The sequence below is a fragment of the Bufo bufo genome, chromosome 4, assembly GCF_905171765.1.
Source record: "Bufo bufo chromosome 4, aBufBuf1.1, whole genome shotgun sequence".
Taxonomy (NCBI): Eukaryota; Metazoa; Chordata; class Amphibia; order Anura; family Bufonidae; genus Bufo; species Bufo bufo.
The window spans coordinates 309385078-309411720 of NC_053392.1; the positions used below are offsets into that span (position 1 = coordinate 309385078).

At 42.6% G+C, this 26643-nt stretch overlaps 1 protein-coding gene across 1 annotated transcript in view; it reads right to left on the reverse strand.

The window, feature by feature from the left end:
• BACH2 (BTB domain and CNC homolog 2) overlaps positions 1–26643 on the reverse strand; it is a 351072-nt gene that overhangs the window by 97580 nt on the left and 226849 nt on the right. Inside the window, 1 exon segment of the mRNA XM_040428770.1 lies at positions 16035–16289. Coding sequence (XP_040284704.1) covers positions 16035–16289 — 255 coding nt within the window.

Sequence of the window (26643 nt, forward strand, 5' to 3'; positions counted from 1 at the left end):
TCCGCTAAACTCTGAAGTTGAGGGTTCTTTGTCCCTCCTTGCCGTTTTATGTAACAGACTGTCGTCATATTGTCCGACAAGACTCTGACATGATGACCTATGAGGAGATGTTCTGCGGCTTTCAAAGACTCCCAAACTGCTTTCAGCTCCTTGTAGTTTGAGGATCTTAGGGCGTCTGTACTGGACCAACTGCCCTGAAAGAACTGGTCCTTTAAATGAGCTCCCCAACCCCGGCTGCTTGCATCCGTGGTTATTATCTTGAGAGGTATCATATTCCAGGAGACCCCTTTTGACAGGTTTTCTGCTACCAACCACCAGGAGAGGGAGTCTACTGCTCTGTCTGAGAGAGCTATCCCGGAGTTTAGAGATCGGTGATCCTTGTCCCAGGTAGAGAGGACCTCTCCTTGGAGAATTCTTGAATGGAATTGGGCCCAAGGTACTGTCGCGATGCACGAGGTCATTAGGTCTAGAATCTGCATGGCCTCTCTCAGGGTCTGCTTTTCTTTTAATCTGAAGGTGTTTATTCTTTCTCTTATGTTGATCTGTTTGTCGTGAGGATGGAAAGAATATTGAACTACCGAGTCTAAGAGAGTCCCCAGGAACTTTTTCTTTGTTGCGGGTTGTAAATCAGATTTTTCGTGGTTTATCTTCCATCCCAGTTCTGTGAGCAAAGACAGAGTCTTTCTCTTGTGATTCTCTAACTCTTGTTCTGAATCTGCTACAAGTAGAAAGTCGTCTAGATATGGTATTATAGTCACCCGCCTCTGTCTTAGATAGGCCACTATCTCTGTCACTACCTTTGTGAAGATACGGGGGGCTGACGACATCCCAAACGGAAGGCACTGAAACTGATAATGCATTATCTTCCCTCCTATCTTGATCGCAAATCTTAAGTACTGCTGAAACTGATGGTGAATGGGGATGTGGTAATAGGCATCCTTTAGATCCAGGGTGCACAGAAAGGCCCCTGGATTTATCAGTGGAATCGTAGATCTTATTGACTCCATCTTGAAATGATAATGTGTTATCCATCTGTTTAGGAATTTTAGGTTGATGATGGTCCTTATTGATCCGTCTGGTTTTGTTATGAAAAATTGTTTTGAATAATTACCCTTGAAATCCTGTGTAGGAGGGACCTGCACTATTGCCCCCAATTTCAATAGCTTTTGGACATCCGCGTAAAGTTGATCCTGAAGCGAAATGGACTGGAAATCTGTAGTCTGAAACAGCTGCGGTGGAGGGAAGCGAAACTCTATTCTGAACCCCTTCTGGATGGAATCCAGAATATACCGATTCTTGGTTATCTGGATCCATCTTTCCCAAAAGAATTAAAGTCTGCCCCCTACTGGCCTGGCGTCATTGTCTTTCTGTTTTGGAATTGGGATTAAAGAGAAACCCTCTGCCTTTTCGCCCTTTCGGGTAGCTCCACCTTCCCATTTTTCCTTTACTCTTAGAAGTGTTCTGGAGACTGCTGACCGGTTTACGAAAGGGCAATGGCTTCTTACTTTTCTCCTCGGGAAATCCCTTCTTTTATCTGCCGTCTTCTCCAGAATTTAATCTAATACCGGGCCGAAGATGTGGGACCCTTTAAGAGGTATAGCGCAGTTTATTTTTAGAGGCTATATCCCCTGACCAGGATTTTAGCCACAACACTCTCCTAGCTGTATTAGTCAAGGAATCTGTCTTTGCTGCAAATCTTATGGATTCAGCTGAAGCGTCTGCCATAAAAGACACGGCCAACTTAAATAAAGGTAGAGAACCTAGAATCTCTTCCTTAGAGGTGTCCTGTTTAAGATGATCCTTCAGCTGATTCACCCATAAACACATAGATCTAGCTACCGAGGTAGCTGCAATGTTAGTATTGATCGTGTTTGCGGATACCTCCCACGCTTTCTTGAGTAACCCATCAATCTTCCTATCCATCGGATCTTTTAATTGAGCCGAATCCTCAAATGGTATTGTGGTTCTTTTAACCACTTTTGCTACCTGGATATCAACTTTAGGGACCACATCCCACAGTTTTGTATCCTCAGGGTTGAATAGCAATCTGCTTTTAAATTCACGTGGTACATATAGCTTTCTATCTGCATCCGCCCACTCGTCAATTACTAAGTCCTTAAAATTTTCATTTACAGGGAACAATTTATTTTTCTTTGCTTTTAACCTGCCAAACATTTCGTCCTGAACTGAGCGAGTCTGCTCTTCTTCCTCAATATCCATTGTCTGTCTTACTGCAGACAGAAGGGGGTCTAAATGTTCTTGCGAAAAAAGATATCTTTTTTGATCATCCGCTATATATGTCGAACCTTGATCTTCCTCTATATCTTCTGAAAGATATAACCCCTCTTCCTCAGACTCTGACTCCAACAGTACTCTGGGTCTTTTTGCGGGAGGGAAACCGGCGCATGGTTTCTGAACCATACTGGAACTTGCCGCCTGGATTTCCTCTTTCACAATCACTCTTAAATCTGACAAAAGAGATGATTGCTCTTCTCTGAGAATTTTCAACAGACAGTCACTACATAAATCTTTCTTATAGGACTCTGGCATCTTTTTTGAACAGATAGCACACCTTCTTGCTTTTCTTTTTGAGTCTCCCAGAGACCTAGCTGTCGAGTCTCTCTCTCCCTACAAGGAAGAGGAGAGAGAGCCTCATTAGCCCCAACTGCACTGAATAAGAGTGATATCCGAGCCCCCCTTCCAGGAACTTACATGACCCTGGACAGGGATGTCTGTACTAGCCTCCTGCATAGCCGACATCTGGACCTCCATGACTCAGACTGACACAGCTGACATTTATATCCTACCTGGTCCGTCCTGTCGTCGAGCAGCTCCGCCTCCCCTCTTTCTGGGGGGACTCATTCCAAAGAAGAGCCAATCCCCTCTGAACACGACCGCCGTCCCGGTCTCCGGCGTTACCTGGGCGCCGCCATCTTCTTCTGACCATGTGATCCTTTCTTCCGGTCACATGGTCTTCCACCCGCACGCCAACAGGAGGAGCGCAGGAGCCGCAGCCGAGCCCAGAGCTCCCAACCGGAAGAAGCGGCCTCGGCCTCCCCCGATACAGCGGCAGAAAGGTGCAGGGGTATTGGGGCAAGCTAGGGGACCTCTACCCAGAGAGGTGCTAGCCACTAAGCCTCCCGAACCTGAAGAAGAGAGGCAGAACCCCCCGACCAGATTCGGCCTATATCCTTTTTCCCTAGAGCAGGGAACAACATTTCTCTGCTCCTATCCCTGAAGGGACAGGAAGAACACTGGAGAGTGGGGAGGGAGGGTGCCTTTTAATCTCTCTCGCTTCCTGTCCCTACAGAGACCAATAGGACAACCTCCATGGGTGCTGTCATGGAGGGACGTCCTGGAAACAGGTAAAACAGGGTAGAACTGGAAAGAAAAAAGAGGGAGATGCAGAAAACAGGAAATTTAACTTCTGAAATACGTGTCTGATCAGCCGGGGTTAAAATGCTGGATCCCCGTGCTTCCCTATTCGAATGGAACAGCGGTCAAGCATGAACACTGCTGCTGCATTCAACTCTATAGGACTTTTGGGGATGCTCAAATAGAAGCAAGCAGATGGAGCGTAAAAACTGTGAGGCATACAAACTCCACTGACACATGAAAATGTGGTGGCAGAAGCTGGTCATACAGTAAGCAGTTGATGAAACAATCTGAGGCCACTTTCACATTTGCGCTTTGTATTTCAGTTTTGAGATCCAGCAGAGGATCTCAAAACCGGAGCAAAACGCTTCCGTTTTGTCCCCATAATTGTCAATGGGGACAAAACAGATTAGGATGCATCAGGAGTAGTGTTGAGCGAACCCAAACTGTAAAGTTCGGGTCCATACCAATCTTTACGATTTTTGGTACCCGGACCCGAACCTGAACTTTGCCGGAAAAGTTTGGTTTCGAGTTCTGGCATTTAATAAAGCTTGTTGTGCAGGGCAGCCAATCATCAAGCTTTTAAGTTGTGTGCCCTTAGAAGCCATCACAGTCATGTCTACTAATGGCATGGCTGTGATTGGCCGGTGCATCATGTGACTCAGCCTCTATATAAGCTGGATCACGTGTAGCACCGCCCATCAGCTCTCAGTAGTGAAGGGACAGAAAGCAGGCAGCTGAAGTGAGGGACAGTGTTAGTGCGATTTTTTGCATCTTTGCACCCCTGACACAGAAAGATAATCATAAATCTGGCTGTTAATTCTGTGGGTGACCTACAGCGATCTTTTAGTGGGTGCAATACACCATCTTTGAACCCCTGACACAGAAAGAGAATTATAAATCTTGCTGTTAATTCTGTGGGTGACCTACAGCGATTTTTTGTGTGGGTGCAATGCAACATTGTACTTTGTACCCCTGACACACAAATATAATAGTTAATCCGTCTGTTAGTCAGGTGCACATCATATACCCATTTATTGCTTGAAGTACACCTGCACTGCATACGTGACAGGGAAATTGGAATCCGTCTGTTAGTTAGGTGCACGTCATATACCCATTTATTGCGTGAAGTGCACCTGCACTGCATACGTGACAGGGAAATTGATATAGTTAATCTGTCTGTTAGTGACCTCAAAGAATGAGGAGAGCATCAAATAAGATACGTGGCCCTGGTCGTGGTGCTGTTGGGGTTGGTGGAGCTCCTGTTGCAGGGAGAGGACATGGTTGATCTGTGCCAGCTACATGCCCAAATTAAAAACCTTCCTCAGGTGCACATAGGCAACAGAACGTTCAGCGTTATTTTGTAGGTCCGAATACCGGTGTACGAATGGTGAGGCCAGAACAAGTAGAGGCGATAGTAGATTGGGTGGATGACAATGCCTCCAGTTCCTTCACATTGTCTCCCACCCAGTCCCCTGCTGAAAGCACAGAATTGGCACCTGCAGCCCATGGGCATCTGTCTTTCACCTCACCCCCCTTGCAAATCAGCCAAGCAGTCTGAGCCCCAAGTCATGCAGCAATCTCTTATGCTTTTTTTATGACTCTGCTGGCAGGGTTTCCGAGGGCCGTCCACATAGCCCTGCTCCAGAAGTGGAACAGATTGAGTGCACTGATGCCCAACCACTTATGTTTCAGGATGTGGACATGGGAAGACCACCGCAGCACATCTCTGATAATGAAGAAACACAGGTGCCAACTGCTGCGGCTTTCTGCAGTGTGCAGACCGGCAAGGAGGGCAGGGGTGAAGAGTGGGTGGAAGATGATGTGGAGGATGATGAGGTCCTAGACCCCACATTGAATCAAGGTAATGCGAGTGACGTGTGCAGTTCGGAGGAAGAGGTGGTGGTCACGCAGCATCAGCTGCACAGAAAAAGAGGGAGCAGGGTGCAAAAGCAGAGTGGCCGTCCCCTAGCCAGTACGCCCGCTACTGCCCACCGCACCCAGGGACTGAGCACACCAAAGCCAGCTCCAAGGAGTTCCCTGGTGTGGCAGTTCTTCAGACAATGTGCTGATGACAAAACGCGAGTGATTTGCATGCTGTGCAATCAGAGCCTGAAGCGAGGCATAAATGTTCTCACCCTGAGCACCACCTGCATGACCAGGCATCTAAATGCAAAGCACGAGATGCAGTGGAGTAAACGCCTAAAAACCACAAAAGATCTCAGGCGCCTCCTGGTCCCTCTTCTGCTGCAGTCTCGGCCTCTTCCTCCCCCTCTGGAGTGACAGTGGCACCTGCCACCCCGGAAACAGAGGATGTGGCAGCAACGCCACCACGTCAGTCACCAAGCATCTCCACAATGTCCCATGGAAGCGTTCAGCTGTCCATCTCCCAAACACTGGACAGAAAGAGGAAGTATCCCCCTACCCACACGCGATCCCTGGCCCTGAATGCCAGCATTTCATCCTGGCTTTTGAAATGCTGTCATTCCATCTGGTGGAGACAGAGACTTTTAAAAAACTTATGGTGGTGGCTGTCCCACAGTACGTGGTTCCCAGCCGCCACTGCTATTCCAGGTGAGCCATCCCTTCCCTGCACAAAGTGGCGGACAAAATTAGGCGTGCACTGCGCAACGCCATCTGTGGCAAGGTCCACATAACTACCGATACGTGGACCAATAAGCACGGGCAGGGACGTTATATCTCCATAACTGCACACTTGGTAAATGCAGTGGCTGCTGGGCCCGAGGCAGATAGCAGTTTGGCGCATATCCTTCTGCCACCGAGGATTGCAGGACGTTTCTCTTCACTTCCTGTCGCCTCCTCCGCTTCCTCCTGTACCGCCTCCTCATCTGGTCAGGGTAACACCTTCACCACCAACTTCAGCACAGCCAGGGGAAAACGACAGCAGGCTGTTCTGAAACTCATCTGTTTGGGGGAAAAACCCACACCGGGCAGGAGCTGTGGACGGGTATGGAACAACAGACCGATGAGTGGTTGGTGCCACTGAGCATCAAGCCCGGCCTGGTGGGGTGCGATAATGGGCGAAATCTCGTAGCAGCTCAGGGACTAGCCAGTTTGACGCACATCCCTTGCCTGGCGCATGTGCTGAATTTGGTGGTGCAGAGGTTCCTGGTTGCTGTTAGAGCTGCTGCAGAAAGTGCAGTCCGTCTGTGCGCGCTTTCGGCATGCTCACCCTGCTGCTGCTCGCCTGTCTGCGCTGCAGTGTAACTTCAGCCTTCCCGCTCACCGCCTCATATGCGACGTGCCCACAAGGTGGAACTTCACCTTGCACATGTTGGAGAGAGTGTGTGAGCAGCAGCAGGTGATAGTGGAGTTTCAGCTGCAGCACGCACGGGCGAGTCGCTCTGCGGAACAGTACCACTTCACCACCACCGAGTGGGCCTCCATGCGGGACGTGTGTGCAGTGTTGCGCTGTTTCGAGTACTCCACCAACATTGCCAGTGCCGATGACGCAGTCCTCAGCGTTACTATCCCACTTCTATGTCTCCTTGAAAAAACGCTTCAGGTGATGATGGAAGAGGATGTGGCACAGGAGGAAGAGGAGAAGGAAGAGGGATAATTTCCACGGTTATCAGGCCAGTCATTCAAAAGTGGCTTGGAGGGTGGGTTCCTGCACCAACAGAGGCCAGGTACACAATTGTTCAGCCACGGCACAGTTCTGGATGCTGATGAGGAGGAACCGTGTTCACAGGAGGGTGGCACCCAAAGCAGCTCATGGGCATCACTGGAGCATGACTGGGGGTATACCGAGGACACAGACGATACACCTCACACAGAGGACAGCTTGTCGTTGCCTCTGGGCAGCCTGGCACACATGAGCGATTACATGTTACAGTGCCTGCGCAACGACCGCCGAGTTGCCCACATTCTAACCAGTGCTGATTACTGGGTGGCCACGCTGCTGGATCCCTGCTGCAAGGACAACGTGCCGTCCTTAATTCTGTCACTGGAGCGTGATCGGAAGATGCGCGAGTACAAGCGCACGCTGGTAGACACAATGCTGATGGCATTCCTACCTGACAGCGGGGGCTCAGTGGAAGCACAAGGCGAAGGCAGAGGAGGAGGAAGAAGTTGCCAACGCAGCTGGGGCACCCCCAGCACCTCAGAAGGGAGGGTTAGCATGGCCGAAATGTGGAAAAGCTTTGTCAGCACGCCACAACAACCAGCACCACCAGCTGATTTGGAACGTCTTAGCAGGCGGCAGCATTTCAGCAACATGGTGGAGCAGTATGTGTGCACACGCCTACACGTACTGACTAATGGGTCTGCCCTATTCAACTTCTGAGTCTCCAAATTGGGCACATGGCCTAAGCTTGCCTTTTACGCCTTGGAGGTGCTGGCCTGCCCTGCGGCCAGCGTATTGTCCGAACGTGTGTTCAGCACGGCAAGGGGAGGGGGAGGGGAGGTGATCACAGACTGGTGCAGCAGTCTGTCCACAGCCAATGTGGACAAGCTCACGTTTATTAAAATGATCCAGGCAAACTATTAGAGGGCTATGGTAGGCTTTCAGCCTATAAAGTTAATACTACAAAAACGGAAGCTCTACCACTAAATCTCTCCTCTGACAAATTGGATGCGTTAAGGGATAATTTCCGCTTCCGATGGAATGCCACGACCATACGTTATCTAGGGGTACAACTAACTCAGACATATGCTTCAATGTATGCCCATAACTCCCCCCCCCCCTTCTAGAAACTTAAAACTCTTATGAATAAATGGATGCCTCTGCCTATTTCCCCATTAAGTCATATAGCGACGGTAAAAATGTTCATTTTACCCAAACTACTATGTTTACTGGAAACCCTTCCAGTACCCATACCTGGAAAAGAGCTGCGAGTTCTTCAATCCTCCATCATAAGATTCATATGGAATGGAAAAAGACATAGAATACAATGTAGCACTCTCACGGCCCTTAAGACACAGGGAGGACTGGGAGTACCTGATGTCACCAAATATTATTAGGCTACACACCTGAGAGATATCCCAACTTGGTCTAAACTTTTTGCATACTCCAGATGGATGGAAATAGAAAAGCTATGGATTGCACCAATCCACCCTAACTCTTTATTATGGTCTCAGGTACCAACCACACGAATGCCAAAGCTACTAGGACCAATGTCCCTCACATATAGCATCTGGAGGACCTGTAAACAGAGATTCCCCTTAGTATCTGACAAATCCTCCATGATTTCCTTCTTATTTAACCCACTGTTCCAAACAGGCATGCACACTTCTTTCTCTCGATCTTGGGTCTCTAATAAGATATTTAGTTTTGTAGATATGGTAGATTATAGAACTCTAAAAATTATACCATTTGATACCCTTAAAGCTACGTATCAATTACCAGAAACGTCTAGATGTCAACACTTGCAAATACAGCACTTATTTACAAGTCTATTCAATTCTCCTCAGGCATCTATGCAACAACATTTGAAAAGTTATGCAAGCTTTCAGACTCCACTAAGGGACTTCTCTCCAAGATTTACATTACTCTTTCCTTTTCACCCCCTTCCACACTCACAATAAGTCCAAATGGGAAACCCTCCTGGGACAAAATATTTCTCCAGCTGAGTGGAAACTAATATGGGCGCGAGCTGCATTAACCTCTACTTGTATTACTCACCGTTCTTGTTTAGGGTCCCATTGTGTCACACTAGAATGTATGATGTTCTTGTTCCTTATTCAAAATTAACAATACTCATGTATGGTTGTTTGAGAATACTGCTTTAATAAAAAGACGATTATATTTAAAAAATTGGGTAATTTATGGATGGTTTCTATTATGTAACCTCCTCAAAGGGAGTTCAGAACTGAATTGGTTCTTAAAAAAAGTAAATTTTGGTAATTTTCTAGAAAATTTATAAATTTGCTTCTAAAATTCTAAACCTTCTAACGTCCTAAAAATTTATTAGAAAATAGTAAATGTTTCCAAATTTCTGGTAAATTTGGGATTTTTTAAATAAAGGTAAAACACATTGAGTCTAATTTACCATTAACATGACGTACAATGTATCACAAAAAAAACTCAGAATGGCTTGGATAAGTAAAGCATTCCAAAGTTATTACCACATAAAGAGACACATGTCCGATTCGCAAAATTAGGCTTAATCAGGAAGGGGGTAAATGGTCTGGTCAGGAAGTGGTTAAAATTAGCCAAGTGTAAATTAACTCCTGTTATTCTATGGTACATATCTGCTAAATATTGATCTCTGCTGACTACTCAGATGTCCTTTGGACAAGTGTTACTATTTCCTGACTTATTTCTTTGTATGTTTTCCCGAGTCATCTGATGTTATCTTTGTTACTTTTGTAAAGCCTGTGATGTTTAATTATTTTTACGGTCCATCCAGGTATGTAATTTTATTTGTTTGCAAAAGTCAAAGGAGTAAGCCAGCACTTCCCATATTGCCTCTTGTGCAAGTACCCGGTCCAGTCCGTTGCTAGTCCAGGAAAACAAAAAGGGATGTCCAGCACTGAGATGACTAAAACTCTTCAATCTTTTTTTCATAAATTTAAAAAGAATACACTTCTTCAGATGAACAGCGTGAACACCACCAACGCGTTTCGATCAGATCTTAATCATGGTATGAGTTAAATGCAAGCATAGTGTTCTTATATACCTGGATAACAAAAAGCTGCACCAACCAGGTTGGAATTACCATTGCCACAAAGACGTTTATGATGTCAGCCCTTCCTTGCATTTAACCCTTGCTGCTCATATATACTTTTAAAAACAATACAATATAAAAATAAGTATAAAACGGAACATTAAAACCTATGCTATACTTTTAAGGTTTGATAAAACTAATCCAAACATCTGTGAACCCAGTGTGGAAGGGAAAAGAGGACCCTTCATACAAGGGAGTATCACATCAGCAAACATAGATTCAGAAACACCATTGCTTTAAGTCTAATAAAGCCCAATGGGGCACATAGATATATTAAGACCAGTATCTTAAATTGCATAGTATTTTGTTAATTCAACTATGGCGATTCAACTATATCCCATGCATTTCCCATACCGAACCGCCACCGCAGCACAGACCAGATGTATATATATTGCAGACATTAAAGTGTCTATACTTCTACAGAGATGAGATATCAAGGGGAGGAAGCTTAATCAACACAATATAGGTTAGGTAATGTGACAAATGACCTTAAATGTAAATATTCCATTTGTAAAGGTTAGGTGGGTTCACAGATGTTTGGATTAGTTTTATCAAACCTTAAAAGCATAGAATAGGTTGCTAGATGTTCCGTTTTATACTTATTTTGTATTGTATTGTTTTTAAAAGTATATGTGAGCAGCAAGGGTTAAATGCAAGGAAGGGCTGACATCATAAACATCTTTGTGGCAATGGTAATTCCAACCTGGTTGGTGCAGCTTCTTGTTATCCAGGACATGGGTTGCTAGATGGCCGCTAGCACATCTGCAATACCCAGTCCGCATAGTGTAAAGGACTCATCTTAGATTAATTTGCATATGTATCAAATCGTTTTTTTTACACAATAAAAGCACACAGAGCTATGGGGAACTGGGTATTGCGGATGTGCTAGCGGCCATCTAGCAACACATGTCCTCAGCTCTATACTCAAAATCCAGGTGACAGGTTCCCTTTAAGTTTAATTAATAAGTTAATGAGCTAAATTAGCCTTATATGCAAGTTCGCACTCCTCTATAAATCTAGACACACTCTATGGGGAGGCAATCGTGCTGTAGCAGGCAAAATGCCATCTTGTTTAAGTGCCCGGCAGTTAATCATGGCATCTAGACAGGGAGCTCAGGTATGTTTCAGTATTGTCTTCTCTTATTCACTACCTCTGTATTCATTTTTGTTGCTATTTACCTTCAAACTCGTCCACAACTTGTTCCTTCTCTCCCCATCTGCCCATCCCTCTTTCCCTCACCCATGTACTGTTCACATACACTATTTACCTCTTGCATCACCTTGAGCCATCTTTGTCCACAGTGCAGTACAAAAAAATATGCTCACAAATCACTCAACCATCTGCGGTCTATTTCTTTTCTATTGCTACTAGCTGTAGGCGCCATCTTACCAAACCCAGGTCCACCTTCTTTTACCAATATCAGTTTATCACGTACCACAGAGAAACCCTGAAAATCTGATTAACATTCCCTGTACATCTTCTTTTGACTTTTTTAACTGTTTTCTCTGGAACTCCCAGTCGCAACAAACTCCCCACTATCTATCTTCTTCCTTTCAAATCTCCCAACTTGCTGCAGAAACTTGGCTTCAACATTCTGTCCCATGCTGCTCTATCCTATGGTGGGCTAAACCTTTCCCATACCCCAAGACCTGATGACAGGCATGGCGGAGGAGAGGGCATAGGTCTTTCTCTACACTGCACGTTTCAGGTCATTCCCCCTCCACCCACTCTAACTTTCCCCTCTTTTGAGGTCCAAACTAAGACTGTTTCGTTCCTTCTCCCTGCATGTGGCTGTTGTCCTCCAGGCTCATCCCATCATTTCCTGGATTACTTTGCTACTTGGCTTCCTCATTTTCTATTGTCTGAGTTACCAACACTTATGATGGGTGATTTGACTATCCCAATTAACAATCCAAATCTCCCCATTGGCCTCTCACTTTCTTTTTTTTAACCTCGCTTGATCTAGTCTGCCTTTGCTCTGTCTTAGAAACATCTGAAGTCGATTTGCATAAAACTTTGTTCTAATACTGTACGGAGCTCCGTACAGTATTAGAATGTATTGGCTCCGATGAACAGAAGTTATTGCTTCGCAAATAACTTCATAAATTAATTTGTACTATATCCCAGGGTTCGGAAAAAGTTTTTTTTACAGTACAAATTAATTTATGAAGGTATTGTGCAAAGCCTCCCGAGACTTCGCGAAGCAATAACTTCGGCTCATCGGAGCAAATACATTTTAATGCTGTACGGAGGTCCTGTTCCGTACTGTATTAGAACAAAGTTTTATGCGAATCGACTTCGGATGTTTCATCCGAAGTCGATTCGCTCATCCCTAACTACCAGCAACTTATTGACACTCTACAGTTATCAAAGGCCCCAATCTCTTTCCTCTCTTGTTCACATCTGACTGCCAATTATTACAACCATACCCTCAAAACCACCCTGAATGAAGCAGCTCCCATTAGGCTACTTTCACATCTGCGACCTGCAATCCAGCCGCCAGTTTCGGCAGAGAATACTGGGAATCGTCCAGACACAAAGTGCAGCATGCAGCTGTTTCTGTCAGGCAAATTCTCGGCTGGATTGCGGCTGGATCTCCGCCGGACCCCATTATAGTTAATCGGGCCAGCGGTTATTTCGGTTGTATCCGACAGTGCCAGATCTAGAGAATTCTGGCAAGATATTCTTTGCTGGAACAGCCTGCCAGAATCTATGTTTCATATTATTTCTAGATATGAAAGTGGCCTTACACTCCGACCTTCCTGACACAGGGCTTGGCAACCCTAGCACACACCTGAAACACATTTTCTTTATAGGGCTCTAGGTGTGCCAAACATTTATGGAGAAAATCATGAATATCTGCAGATTGTGTCCACTATAAATCTATGCTTAAAACCTACAACTCTACCTTCCACCTTGCCAAACACACCAAATTGACCTCTTTTATCACCTCAGTTTCAAATAACCCAAAATTATTCTTTGATATTTTTACTGCCTCCTTAGCCCTTAGACCTGGTCACTTATTGAAAAGTAAGACTGATAATATCCGGCAGGAAATAATCTCCAAGTCACTGGCCAGTCTCAATCCCTCCTTCCTCTTGTTCCTCTCTACTTATTTGACCATATAATAGACCCTATTAGACACTTAAAGGGGTTGTCCACGTTATTTTTTATTGATGACCTCAATTGAGGTCATTGTTCCTCTCTACTTATTTGACCATATAATAGACCCTATTAGACACTTAAAGGGGTTGTCCACGTTATTTTTTATTGATGACCTCAATTGAGGTCATCAATATCAGATCGGTGGGGGGGCAACACCCGGCACCCCGCCGATCAGCTGTTTGAAGAGAAGGTGCGCGCCGTACCAGCGATGCCTCCTCTTCATTGTTTACCTGCTCGCCGTTGCATCTGCAGCGGTAAACAGGTGTAATTACACCCAAGCCATCCTATTCATTTCAATGGGACGGACTGCTCCTATAGAAGTGTATAGGAATGAGCCGTCCCATTGAAATGAATTGGACGGCCTGGGTGTAATTACACCTGCTCACCGCTGTAGATGCGACGGCGAGCAGGTAAACAATGAAGAGGAGGCAGCGCTGGCACGGCGCGCGCCTTCTCTTCAAACAGCTGATTGGTGGGGGTGCCGTGTAGCTGGCCAGCTAGGACCTGTCCTAGGTTTCTAGAATAGCCTTATATGTGTATAAAGCTAATCCTGCTAATAACCTTAATACAGTTCCTATGTTTATGTATTAGAGACAAAAGCAGAGTAATTTACTGTGACATCATGTTTTCGATGTCATATGACTGTTATATTTTGTGTTCACTGAAGCAGAAAAAGATAATATGCCTTTAAGATTCATTTTGTAATGTAAGGTAAACTCAGTGACACAGCAGAAAGCATAGTGTTAATCTGTTGTTACTGGGCAGAAGTCTAGACCAATCACAGCCAGCTTCTCATACAGTAAGAGTTTTCACCAATCACAGCCAGCCTCACACACAGCCTGTCTGGGAATTCCCCCAGTTCCTGCTGCTAGAATCATTATTCACCAGAGACAGGAGCTGAAGAGACATTCACTCCACTGATAGCAGAGTTTTATGGGAGGCCAAAATAGGTAGTTAAAACAGTTATATAAAGTTCATATTGTTAGTATTGTGTTTTGAACTGCATACTGAACTAAATATATATGTGTTTAATTGTAGTTCCACCAAACTACAATTGCAACCATACAATTGCAAATACAAATTGCAAGCATTCAGATTCCATATTGCAATCCAAATTGCATACAACCATACCAGATCATACTCAACCAATCTGCAAATAGTTACTGCAAACTGCAAACCCAGTTTAGCCAGTAGAACTGTTAAATCTCAGATATACCTCAAACCTTAACCAAACCTTAAATAACTTAAAGTGACAGTACAAATACTGAAGAGAGAAATATATCCACCATTTTATGTTGAATGACAAGACTGAACAGTTGAACCACCATCTTACGAATACCACCATTTTGTGATATCTTTTCAACACGTGTTTTGTACATGGACTATCTGCTGCGGAGGCGGCAGTGTTATATATGAAGAAAAGTTGAAGTTAATAAAGAAGTTATTTGAAGCATTTGGTGTGCTCTTTAAACCTACTGTTTCCATAGAACGGCGCTAGAGGAATTACAGACTAATAGACAGTCTGGTTAGACTAAAAAGTCAGAGATATCAAAATTCTTCTAATGCCACAGCGCAAAAGGAACTTCATAGTTCTGCGCCTGCCACATGCCGGGTGTCAGACCCCCGTCGATCTGATATTGATGACCTATCCTGAGGATAGGTCATCAATATGAACAGCCCGGAGAACCCCTTTAAATACAATATTTAACCTCTCTCTCATCTGGCATCTTTCCGTCTTCTTTTTAAAATTCTGTGATTACCCCACTACTAAACTACTAAAAAAGACATTTCTTGATCTGACTTTGGCTGTTAACTACCAACCCGTCTCTAATCTCACCTTCATCTCTAAACTCCTGGAATGTCTGGTCTACTGTCGTCTAGTAAGTTATCTTTCTAAAAACTCTCTTTTCTAACCCTTCAATGTGGCTTTTGCCCTCTTCATTCTACAGAAACTGCCCATACCAAATTGTCTAATGATACCCTGATAGCGACAAGGAATGGCAACTAGTCTCTACTTTTAGATGTCTCTAAAGCATTTGACACTGTAGACCATCAACGTCTTCTGTTGGCCTAAAGGACACTCCTCTCTCTTGGTTTTCTTCCTATCTCTCTGGTCACTCGTTTATTGTATTAGTCGCTGGCTCTACTTCTCCTCACCCTCTTGATGTTGGGGATGTTCAGGGTTCAGTTCATATATAAAGTATGCTGATGACACCCAACTATATACTTCATCCCGTGACATCACCCCAGCAGTACAACAACAAAAAAAGTGATGGTCCTTCAGCTTTCTCTAACATCATGTCCACTCTCTCTATCTGAAAATGAATCTCTCAAAAACTGATTTTGTCTTTCCCAACTACTACTTTCCAAAGGGCTGTTTAACACACACCAGTGCATTGCGGGAATCAAGCTACGTGTGCGCGCGTAATCTTCCGTTCTGGACTTGCAAAAGCGTATGGCATTTTCATGATTTATAATGCTATGTGCCTCTGCTTGACCTTACTGCTACAGAATCATAGTGACATAAAGCTGTCAGTATAATTCTGCAATAAGGTTAAGCAGAGGCACACAGAACTATAAATCATGATAATGCCGTGCTCTCCTGCAAGTCCATAACAGAGGATTAAGAGCACACATGGATCATGATACCCACAATGGACCCACAAATGGATACTGGGGCAGGGCGCTAACTGGTATGACAGGGCAGAGCTTAGCAGTGGGATGGAGCAGGGTGGAGCTTAGCGGTACACTTGAGAAGAACTTAGAGGTAACTATAATGTAAAAAAAATTACAACACATCATACCTCTTCTGGCAAGCTGAGTAGCAGTCCGTGTTCCGTTGGCCCAACCAGCACTTGCAGGAAGTACTCACTGCTTGCAGCCAGCACTGCTCGATGGGCTCGAAACTCCTTTCCTTCCACAACTAAAGTGACATCACAGAGAATGTCTTGTTTCCACTGGTCATTGAGGCACTGAAGAATATTGGTACAATGTACAGTTGACTCATACACGTACATGGGAGATTCAGTCTTGTCATCTGCAGACATTCCGTTCAGACCCTGAAAAACAAATCATGCCCAAATTATAACTATGAGTAAGTGGCAACATATCATTTTACAGCACATAAACGTAATCATAATGTCTCTTTCCAAATATAGGTATGTTATTTCATTTGGCTGTTCTGCTATTTTCCGGTTTTTATTTATGTATTATCCTGGTAGCATGTTTAAAGGGAACCTGTCACCTCTACTATGCTACCCTCACTGAGCGTTTCTAAATGTTCATTGTGTTACCCTAAACATAGAAATTACACTTTTAATTTCATTTGCAGACGAATTCAATAAGTATTATGCATTTTTGTACTTCCCACCTTTTATGCAAATTAACATAAAAGAGTCATATCTTACTTGTGTGACCAGAGAAGAGTCATATTTTCAAGCTCTGACTCATCTCAGGTTAATTTGCATATGTATCAAATTGTTTTTTTTTTACACAATAAAAGACCTAAAAACCACGAAAGATCTCAGGCTCCTCCTGGTCCCTCTTCTGCTGCAGTCTCGGCCTCTTCCTCCCCCTCTGGAGTGACAGTGGCACCTGCCACCCCGCAAACAGAGGATGTGGCAGCAACGCCACCACGTCCGTCACCAAGCATCTCCACAATGTCCCATGGAAGCGTTCAGCTGTCCATCTCCCAAACACTGGACAGAAAGAGGAAGTATCCCCCTACCCACACGCGATCCCTGGCCCTGAATGCCAGCATTTCATCCTGGCTTTTGAAATGCTGTCATTCCATCTGGTGGAGACAGAGACTTTTAAAAAACTTATGGTGGTGGCTGTCCCACTGTCAAGCTAAATTATTATTTCTAAAGGCTTACCAATTACTTCAGATTTAGATTTGTATTGTTCTATTCAGCATCCTTTGTGTCAGCTGAAGAGTATGCAATCAGTTATTTGGTAGTAAACTAGATACATATTTTAATTCCTTGTGTGTTAGAAAAGTATAACAGGATATTTCAAAACGGATCCGTTATGAACGGATACAAGCGCTTGCATTATCGGTGCGGATCCGTCTGTGCAGATACAAGACGGATCCGCACCGAATGCAGGTGTGAAAGTAGCCTAATATCCATATTAAACCCAATCTATACTAAACTGGCATGCAAGAGAACCACCAAGTAATCTGTCCCAACAACTACGAAACAACTCATGAAAATGTAACAAGGCCTATTTTATATTGTTTTATTGATGCATTGCAGGAAAAGCACCACTTTATGAGATAGGTTGGGGGCATTTGCATTAAAGACGTTGCTTTAATGTTGGCATCACACTAACATACAACAAAGAACCAGGCCAAGACTAGGTCTAATAAAACAGCTGCAGAACTGTACACAAGTCATCCTAGATCACACACATAACCACAGGTGATCCCTAGGTGATTCCCAGATAGTCCCCAGTATGGTCCTTAGCATGGCTCCCCTCTAATTCATGGGCCTCAGTATGGTTCCTCTCTCATTCCTGGTCCCCAGTATTGCTCCTCCTCTCTTTCCTGGTCTCCAGCATGGCTCCACCTCTCAAAACTGTCTTATATTATGGTTCCCCCTCTCTTTCCAGGGCCCCATGAAGGTTCCTCATCTTATATTTGATCCATGGCTCCTCCTCTCAGTCCTATTCCTCAGCATGATCCCCCCTCTCAGTTCTATTCCTCAGCATGACCCCCACCTCAATCCTGGACCCCAATATTAGTCCTACTCTCATTAACAGTCGCCACCATGGCCCCTCTCTCATTCCTAGTCCCTAGTATAGCTCCAACTCATTTCCTAGTCTCCAACATGGTTCTGCCTCTTGTTCCAACAACCTTACCCCACCTCTCATAACTGCTTCCCAGTATGGTTCTCCCTCTCATTCCTGGCATGCACCATGGGTCCTAATCTTATTCGGGGTCCCCACTATAGGTCCTCCTTTCATTCTAGTCCCCATTATTGCTTCCCTCTCATTCCTACTACCAAGCATGGTTCCACTTCTCATAACTGGTCCCCAGTATGATTATTCCTCCTCTCATTTCTGGTCTCCACCATGGCTCCTCTCTTATTTCTTGTCCCCATCATGGTTTCTATTTCATTCTTGGTTCCCGCCATGCTAATTCACTTAGTATTAAGTCCAATGTGTTATCTTTTCAAAATGGTTACCACTGAAAAATATGCTCAAAAAGAGGTCTGTCTTGGGTCCAGACAAAAACTGGTCTGGAAGTGTGGAGAATGGGGGAAGGGGGTCTTTTCAAAGTTGTGGTCTACTGGGAAATGTCACTGTTTCACTGTATTTGTGATGACCACTCTTGATTCCAATTTCTTTTACTAGGCCTGTAAGATACCAAACTGGTATTAAATCTACTACTTTTTGTAGATTAGTTGTTGTCAATAAATGTAAGAACCAAGAATGTGAAGTGGTCCTCTCAGCACACAATTGGACAAAGCACACACAGGACAGAGGATGTGTACAGTGTGCTGTTCCATAACTATGCATGGAGCACATATTACTGAATAATGATGCAATATCACCCACAATAAAGCTGAACATATCACTAAAGGCTTAATATAAAATATCACTTTTAATTGATATAAAAAAAAAAATCACAGATGTTCCAACATATACATGGAAAACTGTAGAAAACCAAACAACCAAAAATAAACAGATACAACCATATGGTTATACATAGAAGAGCAGGGGAGAGGACTGTGACATTTGCCTAAATATGCCATAAACTCATGCCCTGATGTAGAGTGTAGTAAACATCCATAAAGAGACGGCTTGTACTGGAACCTCCCTACCGCACCCTGCTAAAGACCTCCTAAAAATAAGGAAGAGAAGCAAATTCAAAGGAGGAAATCTACTATCCACGAGTACCAGAATATGAAATTAGCATCAAATTGACCTGTCTATCAAGCTTCATATGACAGGGATAGGGACACCATCAACACCAATACTTCCTTCTGCAGGTTTTTGGGTATTTTTTTTTTTTTTTACGGTTTTCTATGTATTCTATTTGTTGTAATAACTGTGATTTTAGATATCAATTAAAAGTTATTCTTTAGATTTACAATTCAGTGATATGTGTTTCTTGACTATAAAACAATCCAGGCTTTAGTGTCTGAAAACATTACAACTGGCAGTATTATTAGGGAACTTTGAACTTCCTGTAGGATGTATGCTTGTGTTGGTGCTATATAATGCATAGTACTAATAATAGTTTCAAATGACTACCTTTGCACATTTTAGTACTTTCACTATGAATCATGCCAGACCGCAGTAAACAACCCCAAGTTCATTTGCGATGTATTTGAAGTAAAACTGCTTTACATAAGATCAATAGTAACAACCATTAATCCTTCAACATATGTTCACAATATATCATATGTATTATTATCCAAACATCACTAATATGTTCTTATATTATTTGTTTTCATGTGGGTTATCAGCAAATTTGGTATTGGTGGCATAACCCTAGGATAGGCGACTAATATCAGAGTGGTGAGGATGCGACACTGGGCTTTCCCAACAATCAGCTGATAGAAGGAGTTGCAATGCTCCAAACTGCCATCTATCTGATATCCAAAGAATATTCCAAACAATGTTCAAGTCTGAAAATCTCTTTAAGGAAAAATGTGGGCAAAATTGTATGTTGTCTAGTCAATCAAATGGATACATGGTACTCTGAGGGTTGGTGCTAAAGAAGGATTATAATCCATGAGAGGTAAAAGCACTATCACAATGTAACGCCTGCATTGGGGTTCCACGCTTGATGCACTGCTCTCTTCTGCCATGCTCGTGTCCTCTGCTCTTGGCCTCCTCTGCAAATGCTTTATATGTAGCCTTAGTTGATACTAGACAGCATCTTTGGATACAGCAACTCAGGTCACAAACAAAGCATTGCACCTTTACATTCATCAACAATCTGATGCACTGGTGAGAGATCTTGTGTTCATAATGAAACAGCACATATTTTTAAGTGCATGTGGACTGCCCCTTAAAGGGGTTTTCCGGGAGTTCTATACTGAAGACCTATCTTCTGGACAGGTCATGAGCACCTGATCGGTGGGGGTCTGACACCAGGACCCCCGCCGATCAGCTGTGTGAGAAGGCAGCAGCGACGCAGCCTTCTCCCTGCAAACCAAGCACAGTGCCGTATATTGTATAGCAGCTGTGCTTGGTATCACAGCTCAGTTCCATTCACTTTTTCCATTTGTATTCCTGCTCATTCTGGGCTTGAAGTCAAGGAGGCGGTCCTATCAGTGATTGACAGCTGTGTATACACAGTCATAGAGGACAGGCCGTCAATCACTGATAGGACCGCCTCCTGGACCTCAAAGCCCAGAATGAGCAGGAATACAAATGGAAAAAGGACAAGTATTACTGACTCTTTTCCCATAAAACGATATATCGAGCTGCTCTATAACTGCAGCTCAAACTTCATATTGAACGTGACAGGTTCCCTTTTAACCATTGCCTCTGATGTCCAATGGTTTAATATGTTAAATTCGTGTTTATGAGCATTGATTCATGTCTGCAGCCTGGAGCTGCATTCTTAAAATGTCCTCTGATGGATGGGCATAAAACCAGTCCTGTCCATCAGGGGCCTCTACCTACTTGCACTGAAGATGGACTGCAAATGTGCTAGTTCCCCTGTCCATCGCAGTCTCAATCAATGGAGCACGTTGATGAATGGGATTGGTTACATCAGTAGTCATTTTAGGACTGCAGCACTGGGCCCGATGTAAGAAACAATGCTCATAAACAAGAATTAAGCATATTAACCATCAGATATCAGTGCCAATGGTTCAATAACAGCTACTCACTAGCTGCCTTTACTTTATGTGCTTTTCAGCAATAGCCATATTTTGGCTAAGCCCTTTGTATGGAAAATACCGCTAATGTGATAGCCCAGGTAAGAACTTAAAGGAGTTAAAAAAATGTTGTTTTTTGGCCACTCCCACCCACTTATAATTCAAGAGAAGATCCCGGCAGCCGTCAATTGCTATTCTGAATATTCTTTTATTTTGTCATAATAATGTCTTATGACGCGTTTCGGCTCAACAGCCTTTATCAACAAAGGTTACATGCAGGTATTCAGTATCATTCTTATATAACAAATACAAGTGATGCACTGGTGACGTCAGACGCCCAGCTACGAAGGCAAGTGAAATAGCACCAATCAGCAGCTTGGTTTCACTATATGCATGCAGAATCATACTACTGAACTCCCACCCACTTGGCCGAACCTGTAAAGGGAAGCTTACTTACTGGCTTCCCAGTGCTGGCTCCTGACTTTTTCTCCCAAACTGTGATGCTCTGCTGGTCCCCCCACCCCACCCTATTCCTGCACAACCCCTTTAATCCAAAGCCCCAGCCAAATCTAAAAATGTCAGAAATCCCATTTACTCAGTGAGAGAGATAATTTTGGAGCTGTCTTTTTATTGCTGGAAAGTGGTAATTCAGAATTTGCCATTTTCTGTGTTTTCGATCGTTGACAGATAACCAGTGTTACATATGAGTAGCAGAAGGCAATCGGGTCTCATGACATAAATAAGCAGCAGTGGGGCCATAATGGGTATGTTAAGATGCCAAGCAATGGCAAAAAAACAAAGCTATTTACACTGTTCTGACTGGAAAGCGTGAAGAACCTGCAGATGCCACCCACCTGAAACTCCTACACACTTTTACCAATTAATTATCAATTACAGCACAGTAAAACACGAGCACAAGAATAAAACTGATGCGATTTAATTATAGACTATTTTTCTTTGTTCCTGGAAATTCTATACAACACTGATTTGGATTAATAATTCATTCAGCAATAAAGTTTCAGGAAAAGATAATTATAATGTACAACAATTCTCACACTGATTTCTGTAATTACACATTACGGCTGTGTTAGCATTTTAAAGGTTAGAGAGCTGCCTTGGATTGCTTTGTCATGCTTTTCTCTGTCACTCTTTGTCTTTTAGAATACTGCAAAAAAGATTCCATAGATATTTCTTCTTTATCTACCCCAACAATTGGAATTTAGCTCTTGCTGCCTGTATCCAAACTGTTCAATATGCTGAACTGCTTTAGATTACGGAACCAGAGAAATTTACTTTTATGTGCTGGCATTAAAAAGTTGCAAAACCCAGTTTATTGACTTTTTAAGTGCCATTATGTTTTAAGTAGAAATGGTCATTTTTAGAGCGCCAGAAAGTGGTGTAAGTAATGAAAAAAAACCACATTGTTTCAATGTGCTGAGAAAATCGGCAGTGACACAAAAACACCACCAAATTGAAATAAGACCACCACTAGCGAAAGAAAAAAAACGCATGTGTATCCTGCATTTCAAATTTCCCACAGAATTCTGGAGCTGATGTTTATCCAGAAAAAAAGAAAACATACAAAAATGGAGATGTAAAAAATGAATAAAAAAAAACGTGAGCAGAAAACTGCCACTAAAATGCTTGTAAAAGAAACAAATACAAGCCACAAAAATGTGTGAAAGAAGCCTAAAGTGGTTAATAAAATGTGTTTAGCCTGCTTGACTGTATTTGTCTGTATTTCCCAATGCTCTTTCACATATTTTCTGTTTTCGTCAAGCTCATTGACACTAGATGGATGGAATGACTAAACGTAAGTACTGTTAAAGGAAAAGAAGAAATTGAAGCTGTGATGGCCTGGAAAACGCAAAAAAATACATTTGTTCACATCATGTAATTGTGACCATAGGGTCTAATTTACATATAAGTGTTTAGTCAGAGATTTCCATCAGTGTTTGTGAACCAAAACCAGGTGCAAGTCAAAAACACAGAACATGAGCAGATTTTTCCATTATACCTCATACTGTATAGAGTCCAATCGCTGATGGAAATCACTGACCAAACATCGGCCACGTGAATAAGGCTTTACTTGCCTTACCGCAGTTACTGTGATTAAACATTAGTACACCAGTGTTTCTCGTCTCTCTTCACTAAGCCATGATTATATGATCTACATAAGAAGCATTGCACTGAAGATAGTCCTTCTGTGGTTTTGCTCCTAAATCCCACTGAAACAGTGCTTTATGATCCAAATGTTACGTTACCAACAAACTAAAGTAAAATAATCAATACTACAGTATATCTCTGCAACACTGTATAGTGATTATTCATCAGAAATATGAAATCCAAATGATATTTCCCAGCGGAACGGAAAATGATTTATAAAATGTGGACACGGTTGAGTGGTCCCTAATTCCTGGCTCTATGAATGGCAATGACTGGAGTAAATCTTGCTGGAGAGGCATTTAAATCTACAGCCCTATGAAGAGAAGTGTAATGTGTCTTTATTTCAGCTGAAAACATCATGCCAAACAAGAACAATCCTTTGAGGGCATTCTACCAAGAAAAATGTGGTTGCTAACCCCTATAAGGCTCCACGGTCTACAATGAAGTGCAGTGCTTTAGGAGTCACTCCTCCAGGCATTCCTAGTGTTTCCTCCTAGCCTCCATAAAAAGAATGTTATAGTAAAATTCATACAGCAAAACCGAGTTACATGGCACATATATAAAAGTGTTTAATGTGCCTCATGAGAACAAGTTTGTTCAGCCAAAGCTTAAATTGAGTAGGGTTAATAAAATGGAACATGCGCAAACCATCTGCACTATCCTCCAGCAGCAAAAACAATCACACCTATGATGTTCCTGCGGAGTTTAAAGGGGAATTCCAGTGTAAACAGAAATGTTTCCCCTAGGCTGTCCATGGGAGAAACAAAAAAGAACAGAACTTATACTTACCTCCCCCAGACCCCAATGGCGTCGGAGTCTCAGATGTGCTCCACTTCCTTAAACAGCAGCAAGTGACTGGGTTTCTGTGCTGCCCATTGCTGGCAAAGGCGGGTCATCGGTGCAGCCAGTGATTTAGCAAAATTCAAAGCCATTTCCTCTGGTGTCAAAGAGGTCACAGCAGGAAGTGAAGAGCAGCAGGGACCCCGACACCATCAGAACGCAGAGGAATGGGATGAACAATGTAAATATAAGTTCTGTTATTTTTTACCCCTTTAAGACAATCTTTTTACTTTCCAGAAACGTGTGGAACACTAGTCAGTCCACCCCATGACTACCGCTATGAGGACAATCCTTGTCCACATGCCCATGTTATCATATAGACATCATAGGGGGGGTTGCCTTTATCAGTCGCAAAGGAAAGTGGATGATGAAGAGCTTCTTCTACTATGGTGGACATAGCCATGTAATATAGGATCACCCATTTATTTAAGAGGGTGTGTTGTAATACTGCATGTCAACTGTAGTTGCCACTGCTGGGGAAACCCACTGTCAGCTGTAAATTTCCCCAGAATGACTGAATGATGTCAGCAATAATTATTTTACAAGCATAGTGTGTACTTGCACACATAGTGCAGAAATGCCTTTAGGTACGTCACAGGGAAAGTTCAAAGTACATAGCAAAGGCACAGGCTTTGCCATTATCTATTAATCAAATTAGGAGCTTCAAGCGGTCTATGTAAGAAAGGGGGTTACTAGATGAACCTAAATACATACATTAACTTTCACAGAAATTGTTTATCTTGAGCATTCATAGAATATCACCAATGAGAGCAAAAGCTTTACAAGTGTTACACTATTTTTATTGAAGGACACATAGGCAAATAGTAATTGATTCATCAAACGCAAGCTAAAAAACCATACACGCAAACAGAAACAGCATTTTTTTTTAAAGTTTTTTAAAACGTGGGAAACAAATTTGCACAACACATGACAATATAGCAAACATATGACAAAATAGCCTACTGGCCACCAGATGGCGCTGCAGTATCCTACCATTTTTAAACATACACTGTACATGCTGTGTTGTGTTAACACAGACCTGCTGTTATGATTTATACATTTCCTAGTGATAATGATAGTATTTTGTCGGTTTACAATAGATTAATATTATCATGAGACAAACGCCCACATATGCTACTTGCACAAATTCCCCTTTACACATTTATTGTCGAAACAATTAAAGTTCAAAAATGCTAGCATATGTATGATAATATTTGTAAATGTCCATATCTGTAACCATTGAGTGTAGCAGTGATCATTTGTTGGTGCTTTGCAAAATGGTACAATGCAGCTTAAAAAGGTATTTTAAACACTTATACCATTTATTACAGTTAAAAATCTTATATATACCATTGAGGACCCTCGGGAGAACAGGGGTCCTGTGACGGCCTTTTGCAGATTTATGACCACTGCTTCCTCCACTGAAGAAATACCGGTAGCTGTGAGACAGCACTTCTAACAATTGTATTCCATAGGTCGATGCAGTATTTTTTGAGGTTAGTCATCAAATGTTATCATTTTAATACACACTTACTTTTGACACAAAGTATCTAACTTTAGTTTTGACTGGTTAATAAGGTACAGAGTAAAGATTAAAAGCCTAAACTGATAGTCGGAGAAGCCTTTTTCCCCTATTTTATGTTAATATGGAGTTCCATATACTTCAAGTAAATGGATAAAGTTTGCTATGCTTTTATTCACTTGGCTTTATCTTCAAAGAAAAGCCCATTGCTGACTGCAGGGGATCATGATCACACTAAGGACATATTGACCACTTCATTACTGGACGATTTTCAGTTTTTGCATTTTCATTTTTTTACTCCCTGCCTTTACTGGGCCCAAACCTTTTTTTCTGTTCACATAGCTGTATGAGGGCTTGTTGTACTTTGCAATGGCACAATTTAATATTGCATACGATAAAGTGAGACTCTGGAAAAGAATTCCAAATGTGGTAAAAACTGAAAAAACCCACAATTCCACCACAGTTTTATTGGTTTTGTTTTCCCTATTCCCTATGCAGTCAAACTAACCAGTGCCCTTCATTCTCTGGGGCAGTACAATTACAAAGACACCACATTTATATACGGTAGTTTGTCTTTTGTTTAAAAAAAAAAAAAAAAAAAAGGTAAAAAATTTAGAAAAAAGTAATTTCTTCATTTTAATCGCCATATTCCCCCCCATACTTTTTTTTTTTTTTTTTTACATCTGAGGAGCTGTGTCAGGGCTTATTTTCTTATTTAGAGTGTGTATGAATTTTTGATCAGTTTTTATTAAACATTTTTGGGGAGGTGAAGCAAGGAAAAAATCAGCGAATTGGCCATCTTGATTTATTTTCTATTACACCATTCGCTGTATGGGATAAATATTTTTATATTTAAATAGTAGCAGCATTTTCAGATGCGGCGATGCCTTGATGTTTACTTTTTTGATTGTTTATTTTTAATTTTAGGGAAAGAGGAAATTATTAAATTGTTATATATTTTTCATTTTATAGTTTATATTTTTTTTTTGTCTCCCAAGTGGACCCCAACACGCAATGCTTAGATTGCCATTTCTATTCAGTAATGGA